The sequence below is a fragment of the Biomphalaria glabrata genome, chromosome 15, assembly GCF_947242115.1.
Source record: "Biomphalaria glabrata chromosome 15, xgBioGlab47.1, whole genome shotgun sequence".
Taxonomy (NCBI): Eukaryota; Metazoa; Mollusca; class Gastropoda; family Planorbidae; genus Biomphalaria; species Biomphalaria glabrata.
The window spans coordinates 9,661,355-9,688,865 of NC_074725.1; the positions used below are offsets into that span (position 1 = coordinate 9,661,355).

Genomic DNA, 27,511 nt, shown 5'->3' on the forward strand with positions numbered 1-27,511 from the left:
AAATTTCAAAAAAAGTCGAAATGTTTTACAAGAGATCTTTTAATATTATTAATTTCCATAGATGCTGAAAAAGAAACTCTCAATTGTTAGCTTTATTGGTGTATCCGATGTACAAAATAAAGGAAGTGTTGGTAATAACTTGGTAAGCTTTGTTGTTATAATACATCTATTCAAGTCACAACTTCATGGGAAAAGGGGGGGGCGGAGGTTTGAACCTGAAGCCTAGACACGGATCAGAAAAACGCCTCAAACTATTTTCCTAGAAAGTTAGCAGTTAATGTATAAATAATAGCTAGCTCGTTGGCAAGACTGGGAAAACTCTAGTTTGACCGTTATAATTTTTTTAAATTAAAGAAAAATATAGATTTGGCTTCAGAGCTAGGGGTCTGTCATTGGAATATCTTAAAGTGTAGTAAATCTATACATTCGCTTAACCAGGATTCTTTCTCGACAGGAGGGTGGGGGGGGGAAACAGGTTAGGGAGGGGCGGGGGTATCTAACATTCTCTAGTTATTAAGAGAAAAATATTGGCCCTCCAGAGGCTGTAGAAAGGAGGTAAATGTATTGTCTTTTTAAGTAAGTATTTTAAATGTTTTTCTTGTTTAATATTTATGATAATTGTGTAAACATTTGAGCAAATTATCTAAGCTCTTCTGTTTGTAACACATGATAAGTGCAATATGGAGGAAGCATTAGACTTTCACAATGATGTCACAATGATAGTGGGGCAACTTAAAACTATTTAGGTAAAAATGGGCAAAGCCAGGATATAAATGTGCATTTTAAAATCACAGGCTATTGCATAGCATTTAATAAAATGACATTTAGAATTTTAGCTCCATTTCTTGTTTTATTAAGCTTGCAACATGAAGGTTTAATTTAATGTCTGCAAGTGAATTACAAAATTAATGATGCTGGAACGTTGGAAGTGAAGTGACGAAAGGATAAGCTACTACAATTGTGTCGCTTTGTTCATTGGTTATGTAGATGATGATTGAATACTTATTTCTTTTAAAGCAACGTTTTACAAACCCCAAACTAGCGTCAAACAGGACAAACAAACACACACACACACGCTGATATTAAGGTGTGTTAAAAAAGGAAAATTCCCCTTTCAGACCATGCTGTCTATAGGGCAGATGTTGTAAAGGCTTAACTAATGTCAGGTACCCATTAGAGCTGGCTTGACTCAGAGGCGCACTAAAAATCCTGAAATTAAAGATCCTGTTTTCGCCAGGATTCGAATCCGCAACAATACGGTTTGTATCCAAGCGCTTTACCAATCAGCCACCGCGCCACCTCCTTAGCTTGAATGGTGGGCAACCTCGCAAATTCTACTCAGCCAATCCATATGGAGCGAGTAGTTTTATTGAAGAAACACCTAATACTAATTAATACATAGTATTCATAGAATAGAATCCTTTAACAAGCGAAAGTAAAAAGTAGAAAAGATTACCTTTATAAAAACAAAGCGTAACAAGGACAAGGGGTATTTATTACTATCCTTTGGCTTGAATAGATTTTCATTCACTGGCAGGCCTGTCCATTCTTTGGTGTTATCTACCCATAGCTTTCTCGGTCTTCCTCCTCCTCTTCTTCCTGATACTGTTTCCCGAAGGAAGGTCTTTGTGAGCCCTGAGGTTCTTGTGATGTGGCATTTAATTTTGAATAATATTTCTGTGATCGTCTACTTTCGAATAGGTATTTTTACAAATTACATTTATTAGCTTGCGAACTTTTCATGGGCTCAAAAATCTAGAATCTCTCTTTGTTACTTGTTTTGTTTGGCATAGAAACCACATCCCTTGACATTGGTTAAGCTTATTAAGAATAAAAACTGATAAGGACTTTTAGGTGTCAAAAATCTGAACTTCTTTCTATCGTAATGATAAAGAAATGTACGTTCTACTTTACTTCAAATGTATATTTGAAGAAAGGGAGATAAGAATACGATTCTTATTAGTATGAAAGATTACGACCCTTGTTCTAGAAGCTGTACGTATGTGTTTTAACGTACTTTAGTCCACCAAAGTAATGTGAGAACTATTTCTACTTTTGTAGATCAAACTTTCACAATGGCGGCGGTGATTGTGTTTTTAGTTCTACTGTTGTTTAGCAGTGGTTCAGAAGTTAGCGCGGATGGAAATGTAACGTTGGGCGTCACTTTAAATCTCACCTGGTGGCAGGAGGCGGTGTTCTATCAAATCTACCCTCGATCTTTCCAGGACTCTAATGGAGACGGTGTCGGTGATTTGAAAGGTGAGCAGCGCGTGCCGAAGTCGCCAATTTTTATTTAATGCATTAAACATACAACTATTTATAAATCTTAAACATTTTACAGCTGACATTATACATTTGTTACAGACAAACAAATCACCCACCTTTAAAACATCTATAATTAAATCTGTGGGGGTTGAGTGGTTAAGCGCTTAGCTTTTGTGCCTGGTGTCTTTTGTTCGAATCTAGGTGAAGACTGGGATTTTAAATCTCGGAATTTTCAGGGCGCCCTTGAGTCAACCCTACTGTAATAATCAATATTTAGATCTACAGGGGACATTGTGTGGAAAAGTTGGCATCTATTATGATAGAGATATATTTACTCTGAATTTATAGCAGGCCTACTGCACTTTTACAAAGTTTCTATATGCTCACTTTAATCGTTTAAACACTTAAAATAAAATACATTTTTCATACTTATAAGAAAGGTGGTAAAAAAAAAAAGTAAAGTTCCCTTTTCAGACTTTGTGGTCTGATTGGGCAGATGACTCAGGGGCGCACGAAAATCCAGAAATTAAAAATCCGACTTCACCAGGATTCGAACCCCGTACCCCGGTTTCACCAGGATTCGAACCCCGTACCCCGTTTAGAAGTCAAGCGCTTTACCGCTCAGCCACCGCGCCTCCTATTAGAATGGTGGATTCTTTTATAATTTTTGTCCCGCTTCTCATTTTGGGATGAAGTTGAATTATTTAAATTCACATAAATCAGTAAATTAATGAACAAATTAGTTAATCAATTAGTGTTAATGAATTAATTTTGTTTTATATAGAGAAAGGGTAGATACCCCGTACCCCGTTTAGAAGTCAAGCGCTTTACCGCTCAGCCACCGCGCCTCCTATTAGAATGGTGGATTCTTTTATAATTTTTGTCCCGCTTCTCATTTTGGGATGAAGTTGAATTATTTAAATTCACATAAATCAGTAAATTAATGAACAAATTAGTTAATCAATTAGTGTTAATGAATTAATTTTGTTTTATATAGAGAAAGGGTAGATAAGCCTTTCAATGTTAACAAATATGACAGCAATGGAACGGTGACCTTATGTAAGCTTTGTTTATAAATACGTATTTTTTAATATTTAGTTTGTTTGTAATCAGTGTACGAACATTATGAGAAATGTCTAAAAGCTGGGAATAGTTACTGAGTTTTGAAATGTAGGTCTGACATTATAAGTCATGCCGCACTTTCAGTTACATATTTCATTCCATTATATCTAATGTTAAAATAGATGAGAATATAACAAACTACATTCTGAATATACGTGGAAATAGACAATGTTTCATTTCATTTAATTTAAAATTTCAACTTTGCTTTTCTATGTACATATTTTGGGGTATTTTACATGTATTTAGTTTTTTTTTTTTCTTTAAGAAATACGATATTATATCAGAAATTTAATTTAAATCTAGTTTTCTAGAAAAAGGGATTTAAATACTAATTATAAAGAATCAGTCTCAAAACAGTTAGGCCTAACGGACATTGCTACACATATGCAATCTGAAAAAAATACCTCAAAATGTTCTGAAAACGAAACAAACCATTAATGAAAGGCGATCACGTGGTTTTAGTGTAGAAAAGAAAAAAAAGAGTTAACATAAGTGTAAAACAATACTTGCAGGTATCACGTCTAGAATCGATTATCTCAAAGACCTCGGTATCGATTGTATCTGGTTGAGCCCCATCTGTCGATCCCCAATGAAAGACTTTGGCTACGACTGCTCCGATGCGGAAGATGTCGATCCCATCTTCGGAAATCTTGATGACTTCAAGGAACTTTTGCAAGTGGTCCATAACAAAGGCAAGTTTTACACATCAGGTCACAGCTTATATTAAGTTTTATTAGCACCATAAGACTGGAGGAAATTATTATTCTACTTCCACCTAAAATAGTATATTAAACTTAAAAATCGTAGGTATAGATATTTTAAATTATGAAACAATTTATTACAATAAACTCGTTATATACTAGGCTTTTGTTTGAGTTTAAAGATTAAGAAGGAGGGCAGTTGGGAAAGTTGGACACAGAACCCTGAGGCTGAAAGAAAAATTCAAGCCTTTTAGAGTAAGTAATACAGAATAATGCTGAAAAGAAGACAGATGAGTTAGTACTGTTAGTTAGTACAACACTCTGGCTGGCGAAAATGAGTTAATCCTCAAGACTGTGAAGAGACGAAATCTGAGACTTGATGACACACTATCTCTCTTGATATCCTGCTAAGAACATCTGCTGACCGGGAAAAGTAAAGGGACTTGGTTACGTCACAGCACACCTAGGACAAAAGTCAAGCGACAGACGAGAGCAGTAACATAGTCCTAGCTGACATTCTGCACAGACGATACCGTTGTCTGCGGTTTAAGTCCCTTCCTAATGTCTCTTGTGAAGCTTTTTTTCTTTTTTTTTTTTTTTTTTTTAGTGGCACTAATATTGACAGGTACTTTATATATGTACATTATAATGAGTTCTGGTTAATTACCGTTTATAGTTTAAAGTAAGTGAAGCTCTCATTTCAGACCTTACGGTCTTTAGGGCAGATGGTGTAGAGGACACCTGTTTCTGTGGCCCACGGTTAACGAGGGTGTCATATGGCCAGCACAACGAACAACAGCCTATTATTTCCCACATTATTGTCTGGTACCCATTAGATCCGGGCTCAAACTCTGCCCGCTCCCATCCCCCGTCGTCCTGCGGGATGTTTGGACTAGGAAGTAAACTATCTTCAACTCTGAAGGAACATCCGAAACATGTAAAACATTTTACATTTTACAGATCTGGGGAGATCCCGAAATTACAAATCCAAGTGTTATGAACATAATGATAACAGAGTCGAAAACCATGTCCTCTTAGTATGGCTTTAATACACTGAATGACAACACAACACACATTTCGTGAACACATTCTTACAGACGTGTTATGTAAACATAAGAACGACAACCGATACAGTATATAATATTCATAACACCAAGTCTTCGCCAGGATTCGAACCCGAGACCAGACCACCGGTTTGGAAGCCAAGCCCTCCCCAATTATCGTTTATACTATTGCATAAAGACCTGCTGACTTTAGCATATATTACGTCATCATCGAAAGACCCTTAGGGCTTCCTGCAAGGCACAGTACCGAAAAAAAAAACAGATAGAATGTTGAATAGATAACTGGAAAGTCATATGAAAAATGGGTTGCCCCAACTTCAGACGTGACTTAAATAAAAGTGTGAGAACAAATAAGTTGGGATGGGAGCACGTGATCAGCAGAAATCTAGAGGTTAAAATAGTAAAAGACCTTGCGATCTATAGGGCAGATGATGTTGAGGCCATCTGTTGTTTTTTTTGGCCAATGGTTAACAAGTAGGGTGCCATGTGGCCCAAAGACCAACCGCCTTTTACTTTCCACAACTAAAGTCAGTTACCCATTATAGCTGGGTGGACCCAGGGGCGCCCTAAGATTTCCGAAATTCAAAATCCCAAATTCTTCACCGAGATTTGAGCCCAGGACCCCCATGTTCGGAAGCAAAGCGATTAACCACTCATCCACGTTGCCCCAGAGATTAAGATACAGGTGACCAATTGTGACCATTGTAAAGAAAAGCAATGTTGTACGAGAGCATTGGGGCATCATCCTGCAACAAGTATTGCTAATGAAAGTAATAACAGCCAAAACTTGAATTCTTCTTTTAACTCTCAGCAGAACATACGACCGATACAGTTCTTCAGCATCTGAAACCTGTTCCTGGCTATTCCCTTCATTTTGATCCATCCTGTCATGTTTGTTCTTGTTCTATTGATCACTTCCATGCTTTGCTTTGTTCTCTTTTCTCTGGAATCCAGTTCAGACTCCAGAGCCTGCTTTGCAATAAATTCCCTTGTTTATCGCATTGTAAAACTAAAGAATACAAAACAACTAAACACTTTTTCACTAATAAGGAAAAAAAAACTCTAAAAGGCTGTATCAGTTATTTTAGTGATATTTTGTTCACATATTTCCCCCAGGTCTCAAACTGATTGTAGATTTCGTGCCTGGCTATACCAGTGATCAACACATTTGGTTTCAGAAGTCTGTCAGGCGAGAGGGAAAGTACACCAACTATTATATTTGGGACGATGGCAAACTGCTAGACAACGGAACCCGCGCCCCTCCCAGCAATTGGGTAAAATCTTTAGTCCTCTGTTGCGGGGAATTGTTTGGCTCTATGACTTTCTAGAAGAACACAAAAAGTTGAAAAGATTGTACGTTTTGATTCTTTTTTCCATGGTAATTCCATCAACATTTTATCGCCACAGTTCCCCTTCCATTCATTTAACTGATACAACTTTCCTCACTTAACTAATTAGACATCTTCTTTATTTTGGCCAACGGTTAACGAACAGGGTATCACGTGGTCAGCACAACGACCAACCGCCTCTTACTTTCCACAACTAAAGTCAGTTGCCCATCTAGTCAGAAGAAGTTCTAGATACCAAAAATTAAATATTCTGTTGTGGGGGTTTTTTTTTGTTATTTTTTATTGAACTAAAAATCGCATCGATATTTTTTCTATTTTCACGTTGTTTTTAATACTATTATTATTGTATGATGTTAGGCGACATAACAATTATAAACACAAAATGTAATAGACAAAATAACTGTTGTTCTTCACATTACCAATACGTATGACTACAAACACACATACAAAACATTGTTTATAAAGACACATTAAAAGAGCAAATATAATGGAAACATTGTTTGTAAAGACACATTAAAAGAGCAAATATAATGGAAACATTGTTTGTAAAGACACATTAAAAGAGCAAATATAATGGAAACATTGTTTATAAAGACACATTAAAAGAGCAAATATAATGGAAACATTGTTTATAAAGACACATTAAAAGAGCAAATATAATGAGTCAAAAACATTTCTAAAGCGCCAAAACTGACCGGCGCCGAAACGGCTACGTCAAAACGTTCTGCTTCGTACTCCTGTCATTTTGTATCAGTAGATAATGTCTGCACATGAAATAGTAGTAGGTTGTTGATGTGAGGGAACTAAATGTTTAACTCTTTCTCTCCGTAATTATTTACCACATTCTGGTGGAATCAACGCTGGTATCGTCAGTTAGGAGAGAAAGAGTTAAGTAACTTTTAAGGTCGCCATTGTCGTAACTGAGCTTGTTGCTTAGTGGTGTTTATTAAAACAACATAACAGCTAAATTCTCTTAAATCAAGAGTGAGTTCGAATCGCAATAGAATATATACATTCTCAAAACAAAACCTGTCGTTTCTTCGATGAGCACACGAGACAAGACAGCACACGTCCATTAAAAATGATTAATAATCACTATTGATTTGATTTTCCAAATGCATATAAGTGCTTAAACCTTTCTAGTGCTATTAGAGCAATGAACGGCTTATATGAAACAGCCAAGAAAACCAATTACTGAAGAAGTCATCTAACAGGCTGTTGGGTTTACATTCACGACTGAATTGACACATGGATACACGTAGGGCGTAATTATCTGATATAATAGATAAGATAATAAGATAAGACAAGAATGATTATTACAAAGCCATTCACTTTTCTGTATTTGCCTAGTTATCTATCTTTGAAGGCCCTGCCTGGGAGTGGAATGAGGTCAGACAACAATACTTCTATCACGTCTTCCTGAAGGAACAGCCAGAGATGAACTTTAGAGATGAGAATGTGAAGTGGGAGATGAAGGTACCACCATGCTGCACAGTTTTTTTGTTTCAACTCTTTCTCTCCGTAATTATTTTTCAACGTTTTGAAGGAATTCTTCATTTTGCTCATTACTATAATCATGGGCGTAGCCAGGATTTTTTTTCGGGGGGGAGTTTTGGGGGGTGAATTTTTTTCTCCCCACCCCCCGACCCCCCCCCCGGGAAAAAATTATATGTATTTATGTGTGTGTGTGTGTACATAATCTTTATTACATTCTGACCCTTCATTCTTTCGGAAGACGTTTATTGTGCCCTAGAATAGGTTCTTCCATGAGTTAGTGAAAAAATTGTAGATTCCCCGACATTACTAGCAAAGGGGTCTGGGGGAGCGCTAGGAGCTCCACCAGCGCGGGGCAAAGCCCCGCCGCCAAGCACTATTTCTGATATTGAAAACCAACAAAATGCATATTCTGAGGTATCTACAGTGCATTTTCCTGCTATTAAAAAGTTCTATTTCAAAAACCTAATGTGTTATTCTTACTGACTTAGACCCTCCCTCGTCGTTCGGCGCATTTGCCATCAAGCTGTTTCCATAAAATTGTGGACTCCCCGCCATTACTAGCAAGGGGTTCTGGGGGAGCGCCAGGAGCTCCCTAGCGCGGGGCGAAGCCCCGCCGCCAAGCACTATTTCTGGTATTGAAAGCCAACAAAATGCATATTCTGAGGTATCGACAGTCCATTTTAATGCTATTAAAAAGTTTTATTTCGAAAACCTAATATGCTATTCTTACTGACTTAGACCCTCCCACGCCGTTCGGAGCATTTGACGTCAAGCAGTTTCCATAAAAATCTGTCACTGGTAATGTCTGAAGCCTCTTCCCACCTACCATGAGGACCTCCATGAATGAGTGGCGTCAAGTTGTACTAGGATGTCATTGCAACTCTTCTTATGCGTAATTCATTTTGTCGGAGAATATGTCCCGCAAACCTCATTCGTCGTTCTCTCACAATCTTACTAAGGGGTCGACTCCCAGTTCGGCATAGGATTTCCTTGATTTAGATCCGATCTCTATAACTGACTCCTGAAATCTGTATTAGCCATCTTTGTTGAGCTATATTTAGTGTTTTTCGATTTCGGTAGATGACTATTCACTGCAGTTTATTAATGGAGCCCTGCCAATGGTAAAAATAAGTAACCTCTCTTGAATACGCTCTTGGAATTAAGTAACTGTAGTTTGCTTTAGATTTTATATCGAAAAGAGAAGTTTTATCGTCAAAATCTTCTGTTGAGGGTTTTCCACCTCAAATGCTCTGTAGGGGGATCTTAGACTCAAAACCATCTGGAGGGGTTTTAAACTTTAAAAAAAAAGCCATCTGTAGAAGAAACTCAAAACCCCCGATTGGCTTGGCTACGCTCAAATAATTTTAGTGTGTAATTTGCTTTTTTTTTATATTGAAGATGTATTTTTAGCATCAAACCCATCTGAATGGGGGTTTAAACTCAAAACCCCTTTCGGCAACGCTCATAGCATTTTGAGTGCGTAATTTGCTTTTTTTTTTACACTGAAGATGGCGGGGGGTTTAAATTCAAAACCCCTTTGACTACGCTCATAGATTTTAGAGTGAGTAATTTTCTTTTATTTAAATTGAAGAGGTACTTTTTAGCTTCAAACTCCACTGGAGGGGAGTTTAAACTCAAAACCCCATAGACTACACTCATAACATTTTTAGTGTATAATTTGCTTTTTTTATTATTAAAAAGAGGTATTTTTTACCTTCAAACCCCACTTCAGAGTCAAAACCCATTTAGCTACGCTCATTACATTTTGAGTGCGTAATTAGCTTTTTTTTATATTAAAGAGGGGGTTTATCGTAAATTTTAGACGGGGTTTTAAAATCAAAATCTTCCTTAACTGTGCTCTTGGAATTAGGGGATTTTCGTTTGCATTTTTTTTTGTTTTGTTTTATAGAAGAGGGGGAGTTAACTGCAAAAACCCCAGGTAGGGGGTTTAAAACTCAAAACCCCTGGTAGGGGGTTTTAAACTCAAAACCCCTAGTAGGGGTTTTTAAACTCGAACCGCTCTGGTAGGCGTTTTAAACTCGAACCCCCCTGGTAAGGGTTTTTAAACTTGAACCCCCCTGGTAGGGGTTTTTAAACTCGAACCCCCCTGGTAGGGGTTTTTAAACTCAAAACCCCTTTGGTTGTGCTAGGGCAAGTGATGGTTTAGTATTAAAATCTCACCTAAAATAAACAAAATCAAAGCAAAAAATCAGTCACTAAATTCCGACTCCCCCCCCCCAAGGGGGGGATTTCATTTCGGGGGGGGTTTGAACCCCAAGAACCCCCCCCTGGCTACGCCCATGACTATTTTACTACCCTATGATTGGGCTTCAATAGCTTTGTTGTTTGTTATCAGAAAATGTTGTATTTTGTATAGAATTGAAGGGAAATGCATGCTCTTTTTATATAATACAGTCAAGTTTAAAAAAATGAATCATTAATTTAACGTAATGAGGTCAAATCAAAGATGGTATCTTCGATTAGGAGAGAAAGAGTTAATTCTCACACTGTAATCTTAATGAGTTGTTTTTGTGTGTATGTGGTTGGTCGAGACCAAGTTATATAGTATTAAAATCAAAAATCATTTTCAACATTGTACATTTAGATCTATGTTGTTGTTCTTTGTTGTTGTTCTTTGTTGTTGTTCTTGTTGTTGTTCTTTGTTGTTGTTCTTTGTTGTTGTTCTTTGTTGTTGTTCTTTGTTGTTGTTCTTTGTTGTTGTTCTTTGTTGTTGTTCTTTGTTGTTGTTCTTTGTTGTTGTTCTTTGTTGTTGTTCTTTGTTGTTGTTCTTTGTTGTTGTTCTTTGTTGTTGTTCTTTGTTGTTGTTCTTTGTTGTTGTTCTTTGTTGTTGTTCTTTGTTGTTGTTCTTTGTTGTTGTTCTTGTTGTTGTTCTTGTTGTTGTTCTTTGTTGTTGTTCTTTGTTGTTGTTCTTTGTTGTTGTTCTTTGTTGTTGTTCTTTGTTGTTGTTCTTTGTTGTTGTTCTTTGTTGTTGTTCTTTGTTGTTGTTCTTTGTTGTTGTTCTTTGTTGTTGTTCTTTGTTGTTGTTCTTTGTTGTTGTTCTTTGTTGTTGTTCTTTGTTGTTGTTCTTTGTTGTTGTTCTTTGTTGTTGTTCTTTGTTGTTGTTCTTTGTTGTTGTTCTTTGTTGTTGTTCTTTGTTGTTGTTCTTGGTTGTTGTTCTTGGTTGTTGTTCTTTGTTGTTGTTCTTGGTTGTTGTTCTTGGTTGTTGTTCTTTGTTGTTGTTCTTTGTTGTTGTTCTTTGTTGTTGTTCTTTGCTGTTGTTCTTTGTTGTTGTTCTTTGTTGTTGTTCTTTGTTGTTGTTCTTTGTTGTTGTTCTTTGTTGTTGTTCTTTGTTGTTGTTCTTTGTTGTTGTTCTTTGTTGTTGTTCTTTGTTGTTGTTCTTTGTTGTTGTTCTTGTTGTTGTTCTTTGTTGTTGTTCTTTGTTGTTGTTCTTTGTTGTTGTTCTTTGCTGTTGTTCTTTGTTGTTGTTCTTTGTTGTTGTTCTTTGTTGTTGTTCTTTGTTGTTGTTCTTTGTTGTTGTTCTTGTTGTTGTTCTTTGTTGTTGTTCTTTGTTGTTGTTCTTTGTTGTTGTTCTTGTTGTTGTTCTTTGTTGTTGTTCTTGTTGTTGTTCTTTGTTGTTGTTCTTTGTTGTTGTTCTTGTTGTTGTTCTTGGTTGTTGTTCTTTGTTGTTGTTCTTGTTGTTGTTCTTTGTTGTTGTTCTTTGTTGTTGTTCTTGTTGTTGTTCTTTGTTGTTGTTCTTTGTTGTTGTTCTTTGTTGTTGTTCTTGTTGTTGTTCTTTGTTGTTGTTCTTTGTTGTTGTTCTTTGTTGTTGTTCTTTGTTGTTGTTCTTTGTTGTTGTTCTTTGTTGTTGTTCTTTGTTGTTGTTCTTTGTTGTTGTTCTTGTTGTTGTTCTTTGTTGTTGTTCTTTGTTGTTGTTCTTTGTTGTTGTTCTTTGTTGTTGTTCTTTGTTGTTGTTCTTTGTTGTTGTTCTTTGTTGTTGTTCTTTGTTGTTGTTCTTGTTGTTGTTCTTTGTTGTTGTTCTTTGTTGTTGTTCTTTGTTGTTGTTCTTTGTTGTTGTTCTTGTTGTTGTTCTTTGTTGTTGTTCTTTGTTGTTGTTCTTGTTGTTGTTCTTTGTTGTTGTTCTTTGTTGTTGTTCTTGTTGTTGTTCTTTGTTGTTGTTCTTTGTTGTTGTTCTTTGTTGTTGTTCTTTGTTGTTGTTCTTTGTTGTTGTTCTTGTTGTTGTTCTTTGTTGTTGTTCTTTGTTGTTGTTCTTTGTTGTTGTTCTTGTTGTTGTTCTTTGTTGTTGTTCTTGTTGTTGTTCTTTGTTGTTGTTCTTTGTTGTTGTTCTTTGTTGTTGTTCTTTGTTGTTGTTCTTGTTGTTGTTCTTTGTTGTTGTTCTTTGTTGTTGTTCTTTGTTGTTGTTCTTGTTGTTGTTCTTTGTTGTTGTTCTTTGTTGTTGTTCTTTGTTGTTGTTCTTTGTTGTTGTTCTTTGTTGTTGTTCTTTGTTGTTGTTCTTTGTTGTTGTTCTTGTTGTTGTTCTTTGTTGTTGTTCTTTGTTGTTGTTCTTTGTTGTTGTTCTTGTTGTTGTTCTTTGTTGTTGTTCTTGTTGTTGTTCTTTGTTGTTGTTCTTTGTTGTTGTTCTTTGTTGTTGTTCTTTGTTGTTGTTCTTGTTGTTGTTCTTTGTTGTTGTTCTTTGTTGTTGTTCTTTGTTGTTGTTCTTGTTGTTGTTCTTTGTTGTTGTTCTTTGTTGTTGTTCTTTGTTGTTGTTCTTTGTTGTTGTTCTTTGTTGTTGTTCTTTGTTGTTGTTCTTTGTTGTTGTTCTTGTTGTTGTTCTTTGTTGTTGTTCTTGTTGTTGTTCTTTGTTGTTGTTCTTTGTTGTTGTTCTTTGTTGTTGTTCTTGTTGTTGTTCTTTGTTGTTGTTCTTTGTTGTTGTTCTTTGTTGTTGTTCTTTGTTGTTGTTCTTTGTTGTTGTTCTTTGTTGTTGTTCTTTGTTGTTGTTCTTTGTTGTTGTTCTTTGTTGTTGTTCTTTGTTGTTGTTCTTGTTGTTGTTCTTTGTTGTTGTTCTTTGTTGTTGTTCTTTGTTGTTGTTCTTTGTTGTTGTTCTTTGTTGTTGTTCTTTGTTGTTGTTCTTTGTTGTTGTTCTTGTTGTTGTTCTTTGTTGTTGTTCTTGTTGTTTTTCCATCAGCTCTTGGATCTTGGAAATACAACTATAAGCTTAAAAAGCAATTAAAAGAAAACAACTTACAAAAAAAAAAGCTTGTAATAAGTGTAAGTGTATCAATTAGTCATGTAATTAAATTTGAATTAGATCCAGACTAACAACAATAAATATGTGCGATTAGATTTTTTTTTTCCCCATTTTTTTCATTTCATGCTTTTTTTTTTTTTTTTTTTGCAATACACTATGATCCTATCACTTGTCTTAGACCAATTGGGAAAAAAAAAGTCTTATAAAAGTTACCGTGATTGCTTTTTAAAAGCATTTTATAAAAAGAAAAGTTGTACGATTGAATTCGAACTCGAAGGCTCAAGCCTCGTCAGGTCAATACACTAACCATTGTGTCAACGAAGTGCTTATGAAAATAGAATGTTTTATAATCTATTGTTAGTTTCAAACTTATACGAAATGGCCTTAAGTTACCACATCTGTCAAGTAAAATTTCTTTCCCTTGTTCGATAACTAACACAAATAATTCATTACCAATAGAAAATCATTTTTTTTTGTTAGATTTTTATAATGACTCTTGTTTTGTCAGGTATAAGAAATAAATAATAGTGCAAGATTTCAACTTGATCCGAAATTGGGTGTATGAGACATAAAATGTAGTGTTTTTTTTTTACCAAACAAACAGATTGAGTTGATATAAGCTTTGTAAAAAAGTATCAAGCAGTTTCTGTGACTTAATTTACAATCATTGATATAAAGTAGAAAACGATCATTTGTAGATGTGACCCCATGGCATTAGGCTGTGTGAAAGGAATTCCATTTGTATATATTTTATATATTATAAATATTTGGGAAAAGCTGCTATTGTTTTTTTTTTCTCTAATGCCTGGTCCTTACATCGATCACGTTTAGAGCTAAAACAAAACTGTAAGCACTATTGACAATGCCATTTCACTCTCACCTCAAATAACTGTTCCCATGAGTTTGTAAGTGCAACAGCTGACTAGCTTTCCGAATGAGTTCATTTTTTTTATTTTAAACATGCACATTATGTATAACTAATTTTAAAACAAGAATTTAAAGGCAGCTTGAGTCAACCTGTTAATGTACATTTGATTTAGTAGGGAAAGAGTTTATGTGCAAAACAATGCGGGAGTTGGACTGGCGCAGGCTCCATCTAAGAGTTTTTGTGTAACACAAACTTCCTTTTTTTTTGTTACGTCAAGACTAGCAGACCTCTTCATTTTAATGTAGATGTACACACATGCTCGTAATAACATCTCACATTTAAGTACACCCAGTTTCCTCCTAATAGTATTATAATCCATAAAGTAAATGTGCACTTTAATGTCCCTCCAGTTAGAAACCAGATCTTTAGATTATAGTTCATTTCAACTTGTAAGTAAAATGTTCCCTTTTCAGACACTGCTATCTATGGGGCAGATGATGTAAAGCTCATCAGAATCTATGTCCAAAGTTAATCATGGTGTCACGTGTCCAGCACAAATACCAACAGCCATTACGTCTCCCAAATCCCGATGTTAGAAATGCCAGTCTTCGGCGCAATATCCAACACTAGACCCCGCGGTTTAGAACCTGATCGCTACACCACCCGGCAACCACTGCCATATTCTAGCTAGTAACAAGGTCAATGTCCACTCTAGGAGTCACCAAATGACCCCACCAACTACTAAATGTTCACGGTGTCTTTCACTAAATATTTCTATTCAATTTATATTTAACTGAATTTATCTTAATGTATTTTTCAGAATCTCCTTCGCTACTGGTTAGATTTAGGGGTCGATGGATTTCGGGCTGACGCCATAACGGCCATCGTGACAGCTTCCAATCATTCACTGGATGAGCCTCTGTCTGGGAAAGACGTGCCCCCGGTATGCAAGTGTGTGTTATCACAAGCAAAGTGAATAACACACAATAATAGTGCATTATGTTTATTGAACCTATTTTTTGTTAGTGCACAATAGAGTTCGCTAATGCTCTTACTTGCACTTATTGCTTCTTTGTGCACTGTATATTATAATACACATGATGTCCATAGTGCACTATGTATTTAATACACTAAAAGTTAGCTAGCAACATGTGCGGGGAAAAGCGGGGAGGAGAGGCTATTTTCGTGACAACGTTCAAACCAAATGACCGTGTGATTGTCAAAAGAGTTGAGCCAATGCTCTTCGCGCTCTAAGCGTGTTGCTATTGCTATTTTCGATGTATCTGGCACTCCGGGGGCATGGACTAGAATGCATGGCCGAAGGCCGATCACACTAAGAACCCCCCCCCCCCGCCATCTTCCTATGTTGTACCAAGCTAACCGTGCACCGGGAAAGCTCTCGCATTCCCTTGGACGCTCCCACAGGAGTTTTGTTTTGATATTCATTTAGCCTAATCGCTTCCTCTAACGATCGTTTCCACCCGAGTGCCACGTTGAGGCAGAATAGCCTACTCGGGGACCATAGGATTAGGCTCTCAGCTAGTCCACAAGATGAGCCAGTCTTAGGACTGAAGTAGTCTATTGAAATGAGCTAGCATGCTGTTGAACAGATAGCCCTGTACTTAAGTCTAACATAAACTTAGCGTCATCTGTGATGTGACTCGAGGGTTATAAAACCTGTGATACTCGGTTTTCTTACAAAGGAACATAACTTATACTAAGTTTTACAAAAAATGCTAACTCTGTTACTTCCCTTAGAAAGTTAGAACACCTTCACAACGCTAAGTCATGTGAGCTATACTTGTGGCACGCAGTGCGCTAGTTAGTTGTAATAGCTAATTCAAGACCTAACCGTAATTAAACGATGTATAAGAGTTACCAACTGTTCGCCTAGGACCAAGATGACTATCTTGACCACATCTACACCCAAAATCAGCCAGAGATCGGACCAATACTGAAAGAATGGTACGACATTTTGGATGAGTACACAGAAAAAGATGGAAGAATAAGGTATACAAACAGGTTCCATAGCTTTTATTTCTAGAATCTTACACTCCAACATACAATAGAGGTACAAGCATACATCTAGCAGTAGCTTACTTTCTTCTTTTTCTTCTTCGTTCTCATTTTACATGTCGGAGGGTTCAGATCAGTAATCCTATATCTGAGATGTACTGCGCAGTGGTTTCCAGATCAGGCAGTTCCCAGTATAGTTTTTCTTCTATAGGAGGGTTTTGGGGCCAGAGTCTTGTTCGGTCCTCTTGGTATAGTATACAGCAGTTTACTAGAATTTCAGTACTGTAATCAGAGTAGGATTTAGTTGAGTGTAGACAGTGCAATCTCTTAGGGTCTTACCCTCAGATGTGGACCCCGCCGCCAAGCACTAGTTCCGATATTCAAAGCCAACAAAATGCATATTCTGAGGTATCTACAGTGCATTATCCTGCTATTAAAACGTTTTATATCAAAAACCTAATCGGCTATTCTTAGTGACTTAGATCCTCACACGCCGTTCGGCGCATTGGGCGGCAAGCTGTTTACACAAAAATCTGTCACTGGCAATGTCTGAAGCCTCTTCACACCTGCTCTGAGGACCTCCATGACAGTTTGGCGCCATGTTGTACTAGGATGTCTCTTATTATGCGTAATTCATTTTTTCAGAGAACATGTCCCGCAAACCTCATGCGACGCTCTGTCACAACCTTACTAAGGGGTCGACTCCCAATTCGGCATAGGGTTTCCTTGACTGAGACCCGATCTCTATAACTGACTCCTAGAATCAGTCTTAGCCATCTTTGTTGAGCCACATTTAGTGTTTTTCAATTTCGGAAGATGACTATTCACTGTACTTAATTAATGGAGCCCAGCCACATGTAGAAATGTGTATCCTCTCTTGACTACGCTCTTGGAATTAGGTGACTGTAGTTTGCTTTAGATTTTATATCGAAAAGGGAAGTTTTATCGTCAAAATCATCTGTTCAAGGGGGGGGGGGGGTTAAACTAAAAAATCTATGGAGATGGGGTTTTTTTTTAATTCAAAACCCCATTTAGCTATGCTCATAGAGTTTGGTGACTTACCACCCCCCCCCCTTGGCTTGGCTATGCTCATGTAATTTTGAGTGTTTAATTTGCTTTTTTTTTATATTGAAGATGTATTTTTTAGTTTCAAGCCCCTCTGAATGGGGGGTTTAAACTCAAACCCCTTTGGCTACGCTCATAGAATTTTTAGTGTGTAATTTGCTTTTTTATATTGAAGAGGGGGTATTATCGTAAATTTCGGAGGAGTTTTAAAATAAAAAAAATTCCTTAGCTATGCTTTGGAATTTGGGGATTGTAGTTTTTTTTTGTTTAAAGAAGATTTTTAAAAAATATATTCCTTGTTATCTCCGTAAACAAAGTGCTCTATATAATCTCCTTGTCCTATTTTATTTTGAATATCATTGAACAGCTACATCCATGGCACATGTTGTGTGTTTGATAACAGTCTCTCATGGAAGTGATGGGTTTTATCTTGCCGCGTCCTATTTAGTCCATACACCTTCCTTCATAGTAGCTTATCATTGACACATTAGAACACTAGAACACTAGAAAGATTGGCACAAAGGTGGTGGGTAGGGATGTTAAAACCATTTCTGATCATTTTGTATTACGGCCTATTTAAATACATTATGTAAATCTGGGATTTCCTCTATATAGTACAAAACGTGTGTAATGAAATGATAACGACTAGAATACCAATAACATGGCTTTATTCGACAAAATTAGACTACAGTAAACAGTGAATGAAACCAGCACGTCTAGCATACCACTGATGCAGTCTATACACACACACACACACTGGACATGAAACACAACAATGGACGCACGCAGAAGATCAACTCAGTTACACTACAACGTGTTTCGTATTTTAATCGTTAAAAGGAAATTAAAATATTATAAACCGAATATATTGCCGGGCCAGCCGGGCCACATGGAGCCCGCGGGTTGCATATTGGTCATTCTTGGCATACATATAACTGTGCTATTTGAGTCTGTTTTATAGTAAAAATAAAGTTTGTATATTTTGGTTGTCATTTCTCCCAGATTTATGGTATTAGAGACGTATGCCACACACGAAGTGAGAAACTCTCTGTACTCTCAAGGTCAAGGTAACCCATTCAACTTTGACTTCCTCGACATGAGCCGACCTGCATCTACCAGGGAAATCTATGACACCATTATGCAGGAGTACACAGCTCTACTACCTGGGAAGTGGCCCAACTTTGTGGTACGCCTTTACTTTATTTATTTGATCAGTCTAAGAGAGGATCAGAATAAAAAAAAACACGTCTTAAAGTAATCTCTTTCAGACCCTGCGATCTATGGGGCAGATGATGTTATGGTCATCTGTTTCTATACCTACCTGTTAACGAGCTGGGTGTCATGTGGCCAGTAATATGATCAACCGCATTAACTTTACCCAACTAAAGTCAGGTAGTCATTAGAGTTGGGTGGACTCGGGGACGCACTAAAAATCCTGAAATTCATAATCCCAGTCTTCACTGACATTCGAACCCAGGACCCCAGTTACGGAAGCCAAGCGTTTAACCACCCAGCCACCGCCCCCCCCCTTTTCGGGCTAGAATTGCTGTGATTTATTTTTTTAATTTTTTAGGGGTGGGGGTATCTATCATAACATAAGAAGAATGTGTGTTCATGGCGAGAGGAAGGTGGGGGGAGGGATCAAAACTTTAACCCAGACATGTGCAGTAATCCCCCCCCAACCCATACTCTGCCTGCTACTATAAACTGAAAGCTCCAGGAGTATTCTTCTCAAGCCTGTAAGAAAAAGTACTACAGAAAACTGCTGGGTGTTAGATACCGGGAAAAGAGACGAATGAATTTTTACAAGTCAACACTCTGGCAAAAAGGAGGAACAGAAAAAGCTGAGCTGGTTCGGTCATATTGTAAGACATTACATATTGTCAAGCGTCATCCTTCAAGGCGCAGTAGACTTAACAGTGACTGAGCACGAAGAAAGGGTCATCCTAAGAAAAGCTGGCCGGACAATGTGCAACAGAGGACCGGTTTCTCTCTTACAAATACAAAAACAAAACCTAATGAACCCGAAGGACACAATAATAGAGGCACATTTCTATCCCATACGCTGAACAAATTCGTACAAGTGTTCCTTCTTCCCTAATGCCATTAGAGAATGGAATGGGTTGCCTGAATCAGCCAGGAAAACCAAAGACTTAGCAGAGTTTAGGTCATTGATTAACATGCATGACTAGATTGACTAGATTTTTTTTTGTGGAACATGATAATAAGCTAACATATTTGTTTTATAAAGAAAGTCTGGTTGTTTAAAACAACAATAACATAAAAGCGGCATTATGAAACAAATATGGCGGCATTCGTGGTTAGAGCCGCGTATAAAAGGTTGGTTAAACTACGCCTAGAGATTGGTGGATCGATGGGAGTATTTATAAAATAAAGAGACAAAAAAATGAGTCGGTTGTAGAACTAGCTACAATGTTGCTCATATTTTAAATTGAGAAATGAAGCCATCTATTGAGGCGTACAAAAAATAAACTTCAAATATGCCATTAATTAATGCATGTAATAGATCCATTGGTTTTTAATCAAATAGTTTCAGGTCAATTTCATTTCGTCTTTGTACCTTTTGTGGCCCGCGACACGAGTGTCGGAAATAAAATGGCCCGCAGTTCAAATTAGGTTGGGCATCACTGGTTTATACTATTAGATTTAAACATATTAATCTTGAGCTAAACTGATTTTGAAGCAGATAAATAAATAAATAAATAAATAAATAACATATTTCAATCAAAACAAAACTGTCATCCTTGTTTATCTTCCTATTTTTTTTTACTATTTATTTTGTATATTTTGCTTGTTTTTTAAATAGTTTTTTAAAAATACTTACGACTTTGAAGTCTCGAATGGTAGGGTAAAAAAACATTGTGTATGACAAACGAAATGTTTTTACTATCTTAATAAATTATAAATACTTTCGATTCATTTTCAAAACTTTCCTTTTTTTTTTTTTTTTTTTTTTTTTTTTTTTTGCGCACTAGCTTGGTAACCATGACAACAACAGAGTGAGTGCGAGAAATGGCTATCAGTACGTAGATGTGTTCAACATGCTGCTTCTCACACTGAAAGGAACTCCAACCACGTACTATGGGGAAGAGCTTGGCATGCTGCAAGCCGACATCTCTTGGAACCAAACAATAGACCCATGGGGGCTCAACTTTGGCCCGGTCAGTAGTAAGCTCCAAAAATCTAGTTATCTGAACTATATTGTTCAATTTAAATTGAGTTATCTTCCATTAATTACGTCAGGTACTGATGGTACTTACAGAAAAAATAATAATTTTGGAACAGAAATAATTATTTAAAATCAAAACAAAATGTATTAATTTATTTTTACCTGTTAAAGTATACTCTCCACTTTAAATTGAGTTAAATGCATATTGCATTAGTACCGCAAAAAACTGCATAGAAAAATTGAACAGATATAGCCTACATTTAGGAATCAATATAAAAACCAAGGAGATTTGGGCCACGAGGCCTTCATCAGCAACAAGGAAACACAAAAGACAAACAACATAAAAAGGCGGTTACTAACTTATATTTAACGTATAATCAGTCCGATGTTTCGTTGGCTTTTGTGGCTTCAGTAGGGTTTCTAATTTGTAAGCCTATTGGTTTTTCTATATCGTACTTACGCATTTGCTTATTGGTCGAGAGAACAGAAAGTAATGTGGTTTTCTATTAGCCCTCTTAGATAAAATACTACAACATGGACATTTTTTATATCTCTTTAAATGGTTTAAATTGTAGGACCGCTACCAAAACTTTTCCAGAGATCCGGAACGGACACCTATGCAGTGGACAGACGGACCTCATGCGGGCTTCACGACTGGCAACAAGACCTGGTTACCTCTGGGTAAAAACTATACAAGTCTGAACGTAAAGGTAAAAGAAATAATTCCCTTAGATTTAAAGTGTGTCTTGGCTACACAATGAGATGTGCGAATAGAGTAGTAATGTTTTGTTGTTTTCTTTACAAAATTACTAAATTTTAACCATGTGCTTTGTACCCAAAGGTTGAGACTGAGTCACCCGGACAGACAAGTCTTAAGATGTATAAACAACTCACAGCTTTAAGAAAAAACCCAGCTTTTACTCAGGGATCTTTTAAGGTATACTTTTTGTGTGTCTTATGAACCTAATGATTTAAGCAAATTAAATTTGTATCTTATGAAAGATACGTTTAAATCTAATAAATCGATCAGGTCTCAGGAAATAATCTCACATGACCATAACTTTGTTTTGTAATTAATTTGAATTTCTGTGATAGTCAAAATCAACGTTGATGTCTAGAGGTTAGCATTACCTATTAAATGCTTCCAGTGCCACGCGTCTCAAATAGTCTCTGACACCTTCAAGCAGAAGGTGGCAATCCGTGGGCATCACGAACCAGTTGAAGAAGAATTGACAGTACAGAATCAAAGAAAAATCCTGGAGTGAATTTACTATCTAAGTACGATCACTTCTCGCAGAGACTGAATACGTGCGTATATCAACAAAATAAAAACGAATTTATTGTAATATAAAAACTCACGAAAACAAAAATAAAATCTTACAGAAAGTTTAAACAGCAAATATTCCTCGATGATTTTTCACAGGACATAACATCTAAAATCTGGATTAAAAAAATGTATGGTACATTGTCATGCAGAGCATCAAAAGCGTATTGGCCACAACAAAAAATTGTCTGGCGAAAAAAGATGAAGATAGATTTTTTTATCAACACACAAAAAAGAGCTACTGATGAAAATATTTTCCTTGTACGCTATTGTTCAAGAAATAATAACCCCATAAGAACAATTTCATGATAAATAGGAATTTTAGTCGCCTTTATTGAATCCTAGGATGGAAATTAATCTCGATAGTTCTTCCAGCGACAAAGACAAAAACGAATTTTGTCAGGGGGCTTCAGGTAGTTGTCGCAGTTTCGCCAGAAGTTTCCGAACTTCCAAAGCAAGAATCTATTGAGTTTTATAAAATAAAACAAAAAAGTCAGTCCCCGAATATTGCCATCTTGATCCGCATTTTTTTTTTTTATTATTGTGGTAAGTGGTAAGTGTGGCAAGCAAGCGAAGTTTTTCCAAACTTACTTTGATGAAAAAATACATACAATCAACGATGACGAATTTACGACTCACTAATTTGGCAATTTCGTCTATTAAACAAGACTTAGTGGAAGAACTGATTTTGATAAAATCATCGATAGTTTGCCGACGAGAAAGCACGTGAGATTCATCTTTTTGTAAATCGATTCTTTGCGAAAAAGCAATGCTTAAATAATAATTACACTTAATTTCAAAATTAGAAACTTTTCGCTGTTTTTAAACCTTTTTTTTTTGGAGGGCATCGTGAGAAACTGCCGCATAGGGCATCAAATACCCTAGCTACGCCACTGAGGGAACTGCTGTGGTTTTGACCATAAATAATGTCATAAATAAATAATAAATAAACCATAAATAATCTCGCTTATCCAAAGCACAGTTAGATCGACTGGGCGTTGACCACTTGCTCTTTTCTTCTGTCTTTAATTGTCTTCAGTGTCTCAGTGTCAACACAATCCATTCCCGTTCTTCTTTTTTCCTGGTACTATGTCCTGTAGGAGGATCTTCGCAACAAATGATTATCTCGTTACAGGCTGCTCCTGTTGACTAATTTTACTGTGATGAAAACTGTTATCAATACTTCGTTTACGTTGCGGTTTATACTGTGGATAGTGGGCGCCAGGGAAAAGGTCTTTCAATTTGGATGCTAGGGAAACCTTCTCCATTATCTTATATTTATAGTGTGAATGTATATGTCAAACTCAGTTGTTGCTAATGCAAAATTTAATAGGCTCTGAAACTATTGCAATGTTGTTTTTGTTGTTGTAGTTTTTTCTGAACTATGCATTTTTTTTTAACTCAAACAATGATTAAATACATGAGTTATAATAGAACATAGCGCTTGTATTGCATTTCATTTCTCTATTCTATTCACATTTTTCACGTATTATAGGCTCATGAGAATATTATAGGGTTTATATTACATTTTCTTAGCTATATTTGTGGATTGAATCAGGAAATGTTAGAATCTTTGTACTAAACATGTAAGACGTAAACGTTTTCTGAGCCTTTATATCTTACTGCATCATGTTTTCTATATTTTTGAAGACGGCTTTGGTCACAGATGACGTCATATCCTACCAGCGACAACTTGGGGACGAGAATTTTCTCGTAGTCCTCAACTTTGGCGAGGAGACTTCAGTAGATGTGTCCTCGTATGGAGGTTTGACCGGGACCGTCTCAGTTTTTACTCCCTGTAAGTATAGCGTGGCAGGATAAAAGTTAAAATGATGCAAATATTAATACGCGGTCGTTAGTTTGTAGCATAGACTATATATATACAGGACTGCCAACACTAAGGGTAACTAAGCATAAGTTTCGTTCAACTCCAAAATTCGAGACGAGGTACTTCCGGTATAAACTTATTTTACAACATTCACGATGTTTGAATGATGATGCCAGCTTGGAGAATATATTTCTCTTTTCATCACATTTGACAATTTCTTTTTACATTGTATACTAATTAGTATGAGTTGAATAAGCGATAAACGGAAGAGTCAATACATTTTCGTGAGTGTAATTTTTTACTTATATACTTTACCAACTTTTATTTACATCTATACCTATTTTTTAAATTTATTTAGAGTTTTGTTTACAGATAGTATGCATTATATATATATATATATATATATATATATATATTAATGGAGAATTAACCATTAAAAATGAACTACAAACGGCAAGTACAACTAGATTGATGTAGGCGCGTATTCAATTCTTAATGAAATAAACTTGAACAGTCTTATTTTAAAACAAAACTGACTATAAATTATTTATAAATGTACACAGCTACAACCAGAAAGTATCAAATTTGTATGTTAAAACATAAATGAAAAAAAAATGAAGATAAAATCTAACTCACTACAAAATACACGTCTTTTCAGTTTCAGCTCTCTTGCTAATCTCAAATCTAATTTTTATGACAGTCTTTTTGTATTATCTTGAATTAAGACAGACCACGTCGTGGTTTCATCAGAAAATCATCAACCTACACAAGCAAAAATACCCGCTCTTCTATCCTCTAGGTTGCAACATTAACACGCATATACACTCCAAAAACGTACTATTTGTAAATTAATGGGATACATCTGTCTCTTAAAATAATACATTTTCATAAAGAACTGTCGCGCGTAAGCTTCTTGTAGATGGGAAAAATGTCAAGGCTTACCGCAGGAATGTGACGTCGAATGATCCGATGACCATAAGTGCAGATCCACATGCGTGAGTTAGGTGAGGTCACACAAAAAAAGGCGGGAAACTAAAGGTGAAGGCTGATAGCCCGAGCTTGTGCGCAAGGCTCTAGACGTTTTGGGAACGAGATTATAAAGGTGGTAGTTGAAGTTTTTATTCTTTCAGTCAGAGCTGCTGTCAGCTGCAGTTAGAGTCAGAGTTATGACTTGAAAAGAGTGAGAGATAGATATCGCTACTATAAAGTAAATAGTTGGTTACTCTATTTGATCATCCCTAACATTATAGCATCCTGTAACTCAGTGTTTCCGAAAATTTTTTTCTAAACTGAACACTTCGTACATTCTGAGTATTTAGTTTAACTCTTTGCTTATTTTTTAAGAGAGGCTAATTTACGGGTGGCCTACTAATTATTATTCCAGTAATTTGTGGAACACCTATCAATACTCGCGGGGGCACAACGGTTCCTCGGAACGCAGCTTGGAAAACACTTATGCATTGAATTGTATTTTATCTACATTTATTGTTTTAAGTTGGAATTTAAAAGAATTTAACTCAAGAAAATTAAATCAACAATGTGTCATTCCATTGCATCGTAGTTGTATTTGTCTTATATAAATAATCACCGGCAACTCCGAATTCGCATGTCAATTGGAGAAGATAAAACACAAACAACATTGTGACAAGAACATATGCAGCTAATCTTTAAAGCCTTATTAAGCTAAATGCTCTTCACCAATCATCTCCATTCCCTAATTTTAAAACCAGTGGTGTAAGAAGATGGGATTCGCATTTAGTTCTTCAAGCTTTTGTATCTCCTCTCTTTGGAGATCGTTTGTCTTGTTTACTGTAAAACTTAACAAAAGACAATGTGTTATAAAGCTATATTTATCCTAACAGCGCTGGTTTTGGCAAAATATGTAGGTCACAGCTGGGGCTGCGTAGCCCCGGAAAACACTGCGTTCTTCATTAATATTTGGACTGGAAGACAAGCCTTATTATTATCCTAACAAAATGATGATAATCTTAAGTTCTGTTCCATGCAAAACATGCAATGTTCACTCGACTTATTAAATTTCCACAGCAGATTAGCACATGTCAGACATATAATATCAAAGATATCCTAAAGTGCCGAAAAAAAAAATCCTTTCTCAAGATTCGAACGTGAGAACCACGGATCAGAAGCCCGACCAATTTTACTAGAACACCATGTCGCATAAATATATCAAATCTAACCAAAACAGTCTTCTCTTCTTGTCATAATAAAAAAAAATAAAAAGACGTAGACCCATACGTATTAGATTATTGATCTACATTTTTTACTTTATTTTCTTTTCCAGCTATGACGTCATTGAAGACCGGAGACTCTGTTTCTTTGAACAACCTGAAGCTTGGGGTGGGCGATAGTCTCGTGTTCAGAGTTCAACCCTCCAGTAGTTCTGAAATTATTGGCTAAGTAAAAAAAAAATGTACAACTCTTTTATAGTACCATGATGTTTAATTATAACATTACTACCGCCTTACGATAAAACATCTTCTGTTTTAATTAGCAACATTTTTCTTGGTATTGTTTGTTGGTTTTATTAATTAGTTCCCACATTTTTAATTGATAAAAAATCAACCAAAGTACGTGTCCATCCAAGAACCAAAAAAAAATAAATAAAAAACAATACAATAATATAGTTGCAGAAATATCTGCTAATTTTAAATAGATTCATAATGGGCAATTCAATTTTTAACCCTCTCTGTTTTGTCTTTTTTTTTTCTCTTCCGTCTTTGTTAACGTCAACAAGCATGAGATCTGCATATGCATTATAAGCGAGAAGCTTTCAACAAAGTTCAAATGAAACAGACACCCTTTTTAGAGATTATATTTTAATTTGCAGCATATTCAAAAACTTAGGAAAAAATACAGACTCTATGGCCTCCTTCATTCACGAAGCGACTATGGATCATCTCATGGAAATGAGATGAATGCCTTGGCATTAGCTGTGGTCGGAACGATGTCGCCCACACATTAGTCCCCCCTCTTCACACAGCTGATGAATCCAAAGGAACGGCAGTGCCGATACAGTTTGGGGTCAGCGGCATCGCAGGTTCTGGCAGGGTGTAGCACTGGGTGCTGCAAACTGCTTTGGAGTCGCCAGAATAATTGAATAATATTTGCCCCATGATTTTAATTAAACGAAAAAGAATTCTGCAGTATTTAAATATTTAACATTGAACGCACGTGTTAAGATGACGTAAATCGAAGCAGGACGTTTTGGCCCCGCCGTTTTGGCCCCGCCGTTTTTGCGCGAAGGTCGTTTTGGCGCGAGCCGTTTTGGCGACGGGACGTTTTGGCGCGAAATGCATTATGTAAGTTTATTGTATTATTTCTTTTAAAAGAATTATTCATATCTATGTTTTGCATGAGTGTTTGTGTTAAGACATATTTTTCAAGTACTAAATGTAAATGTGTGTTTGTTTTTCACATCATTTTCTTTAATAAACATTTTGGCTTGTGTGTGTGTGTTTATTAAGAGGCACACTTTTATTTTCAAAAAAGTTTTTTAAGATATTACTTTAAAATTAAAAACAAAATGAAACGATGATAGACTAAAAATTGATGCAATTATTTGTTTACATTAACATTGGTTTATTTAATGACTGTATCATCTGTATGATATCTCCAGCTATACATACCAAACACTTGCTAATAATAAGTAAAAATATAATACATGTACCATGTTTCTCAAAATACTTTAAGTGAAGTATACATAGACACCATGGTTATTTGCCTAAGTCACTGGAATTCAAGAGTTCATTTAAAAAAAGCTAAGTGCTTATTAAATTATCGTCAAATGATATCTCGCGCCAAAACGTCCCGTCGCCAAAACGGCGGGGCCAAAACGGCGTCGACAAAACAGCGGCACCAAAACGTCACGTACCGGACGTAAATAATGCTCATAGTAAAGGAGGATAACTCATCATAACTGTGTAATACTTATATAAATCTGTAATTTTAGTAGCGTG

At 36.1% G+C, this 27,511-nt stretch overlaps 1 protein-coding gene across 1 annotated transcript; it reads left to right on the forward strand.

Annotated features, from left to right (window-relative positions):
• The first annotated feature begins 61 nt into the window (after positions 1-61).
• Positions 62-26,019, forward strand: LOC106051398 (maltase 1-like). Its single transcript, XM_056013230.1, has 13 exons — positions 62-142; positions 2,062-2,259; positions 3,900-4,079; positions 6,269-6,426; positions 7,852-7,977; positions 14,932-15,054; positions 16,006-16,121; positions 18,195-18,378; positions 20,189-20,374; positions 20,958-21,092; positions 21,224-21,319; positions 23,357-23,504; positions 25,837-26,019. Exons 2-13 carry the CDS (start codon positions 2,076-2,078, stop codon positions 25,950-25,952), a joined length of 1,752 nt encoding a protein of 583 aa, XP_055869205.1. The 5' UTR covers positions 62-142; positions 2,062-2,075; the 3' UTR covers positions 25,953-26,019.
• The last annotated feature ends 1,492 nt before the right edge of the window (positions 26,020-27,511 follow it).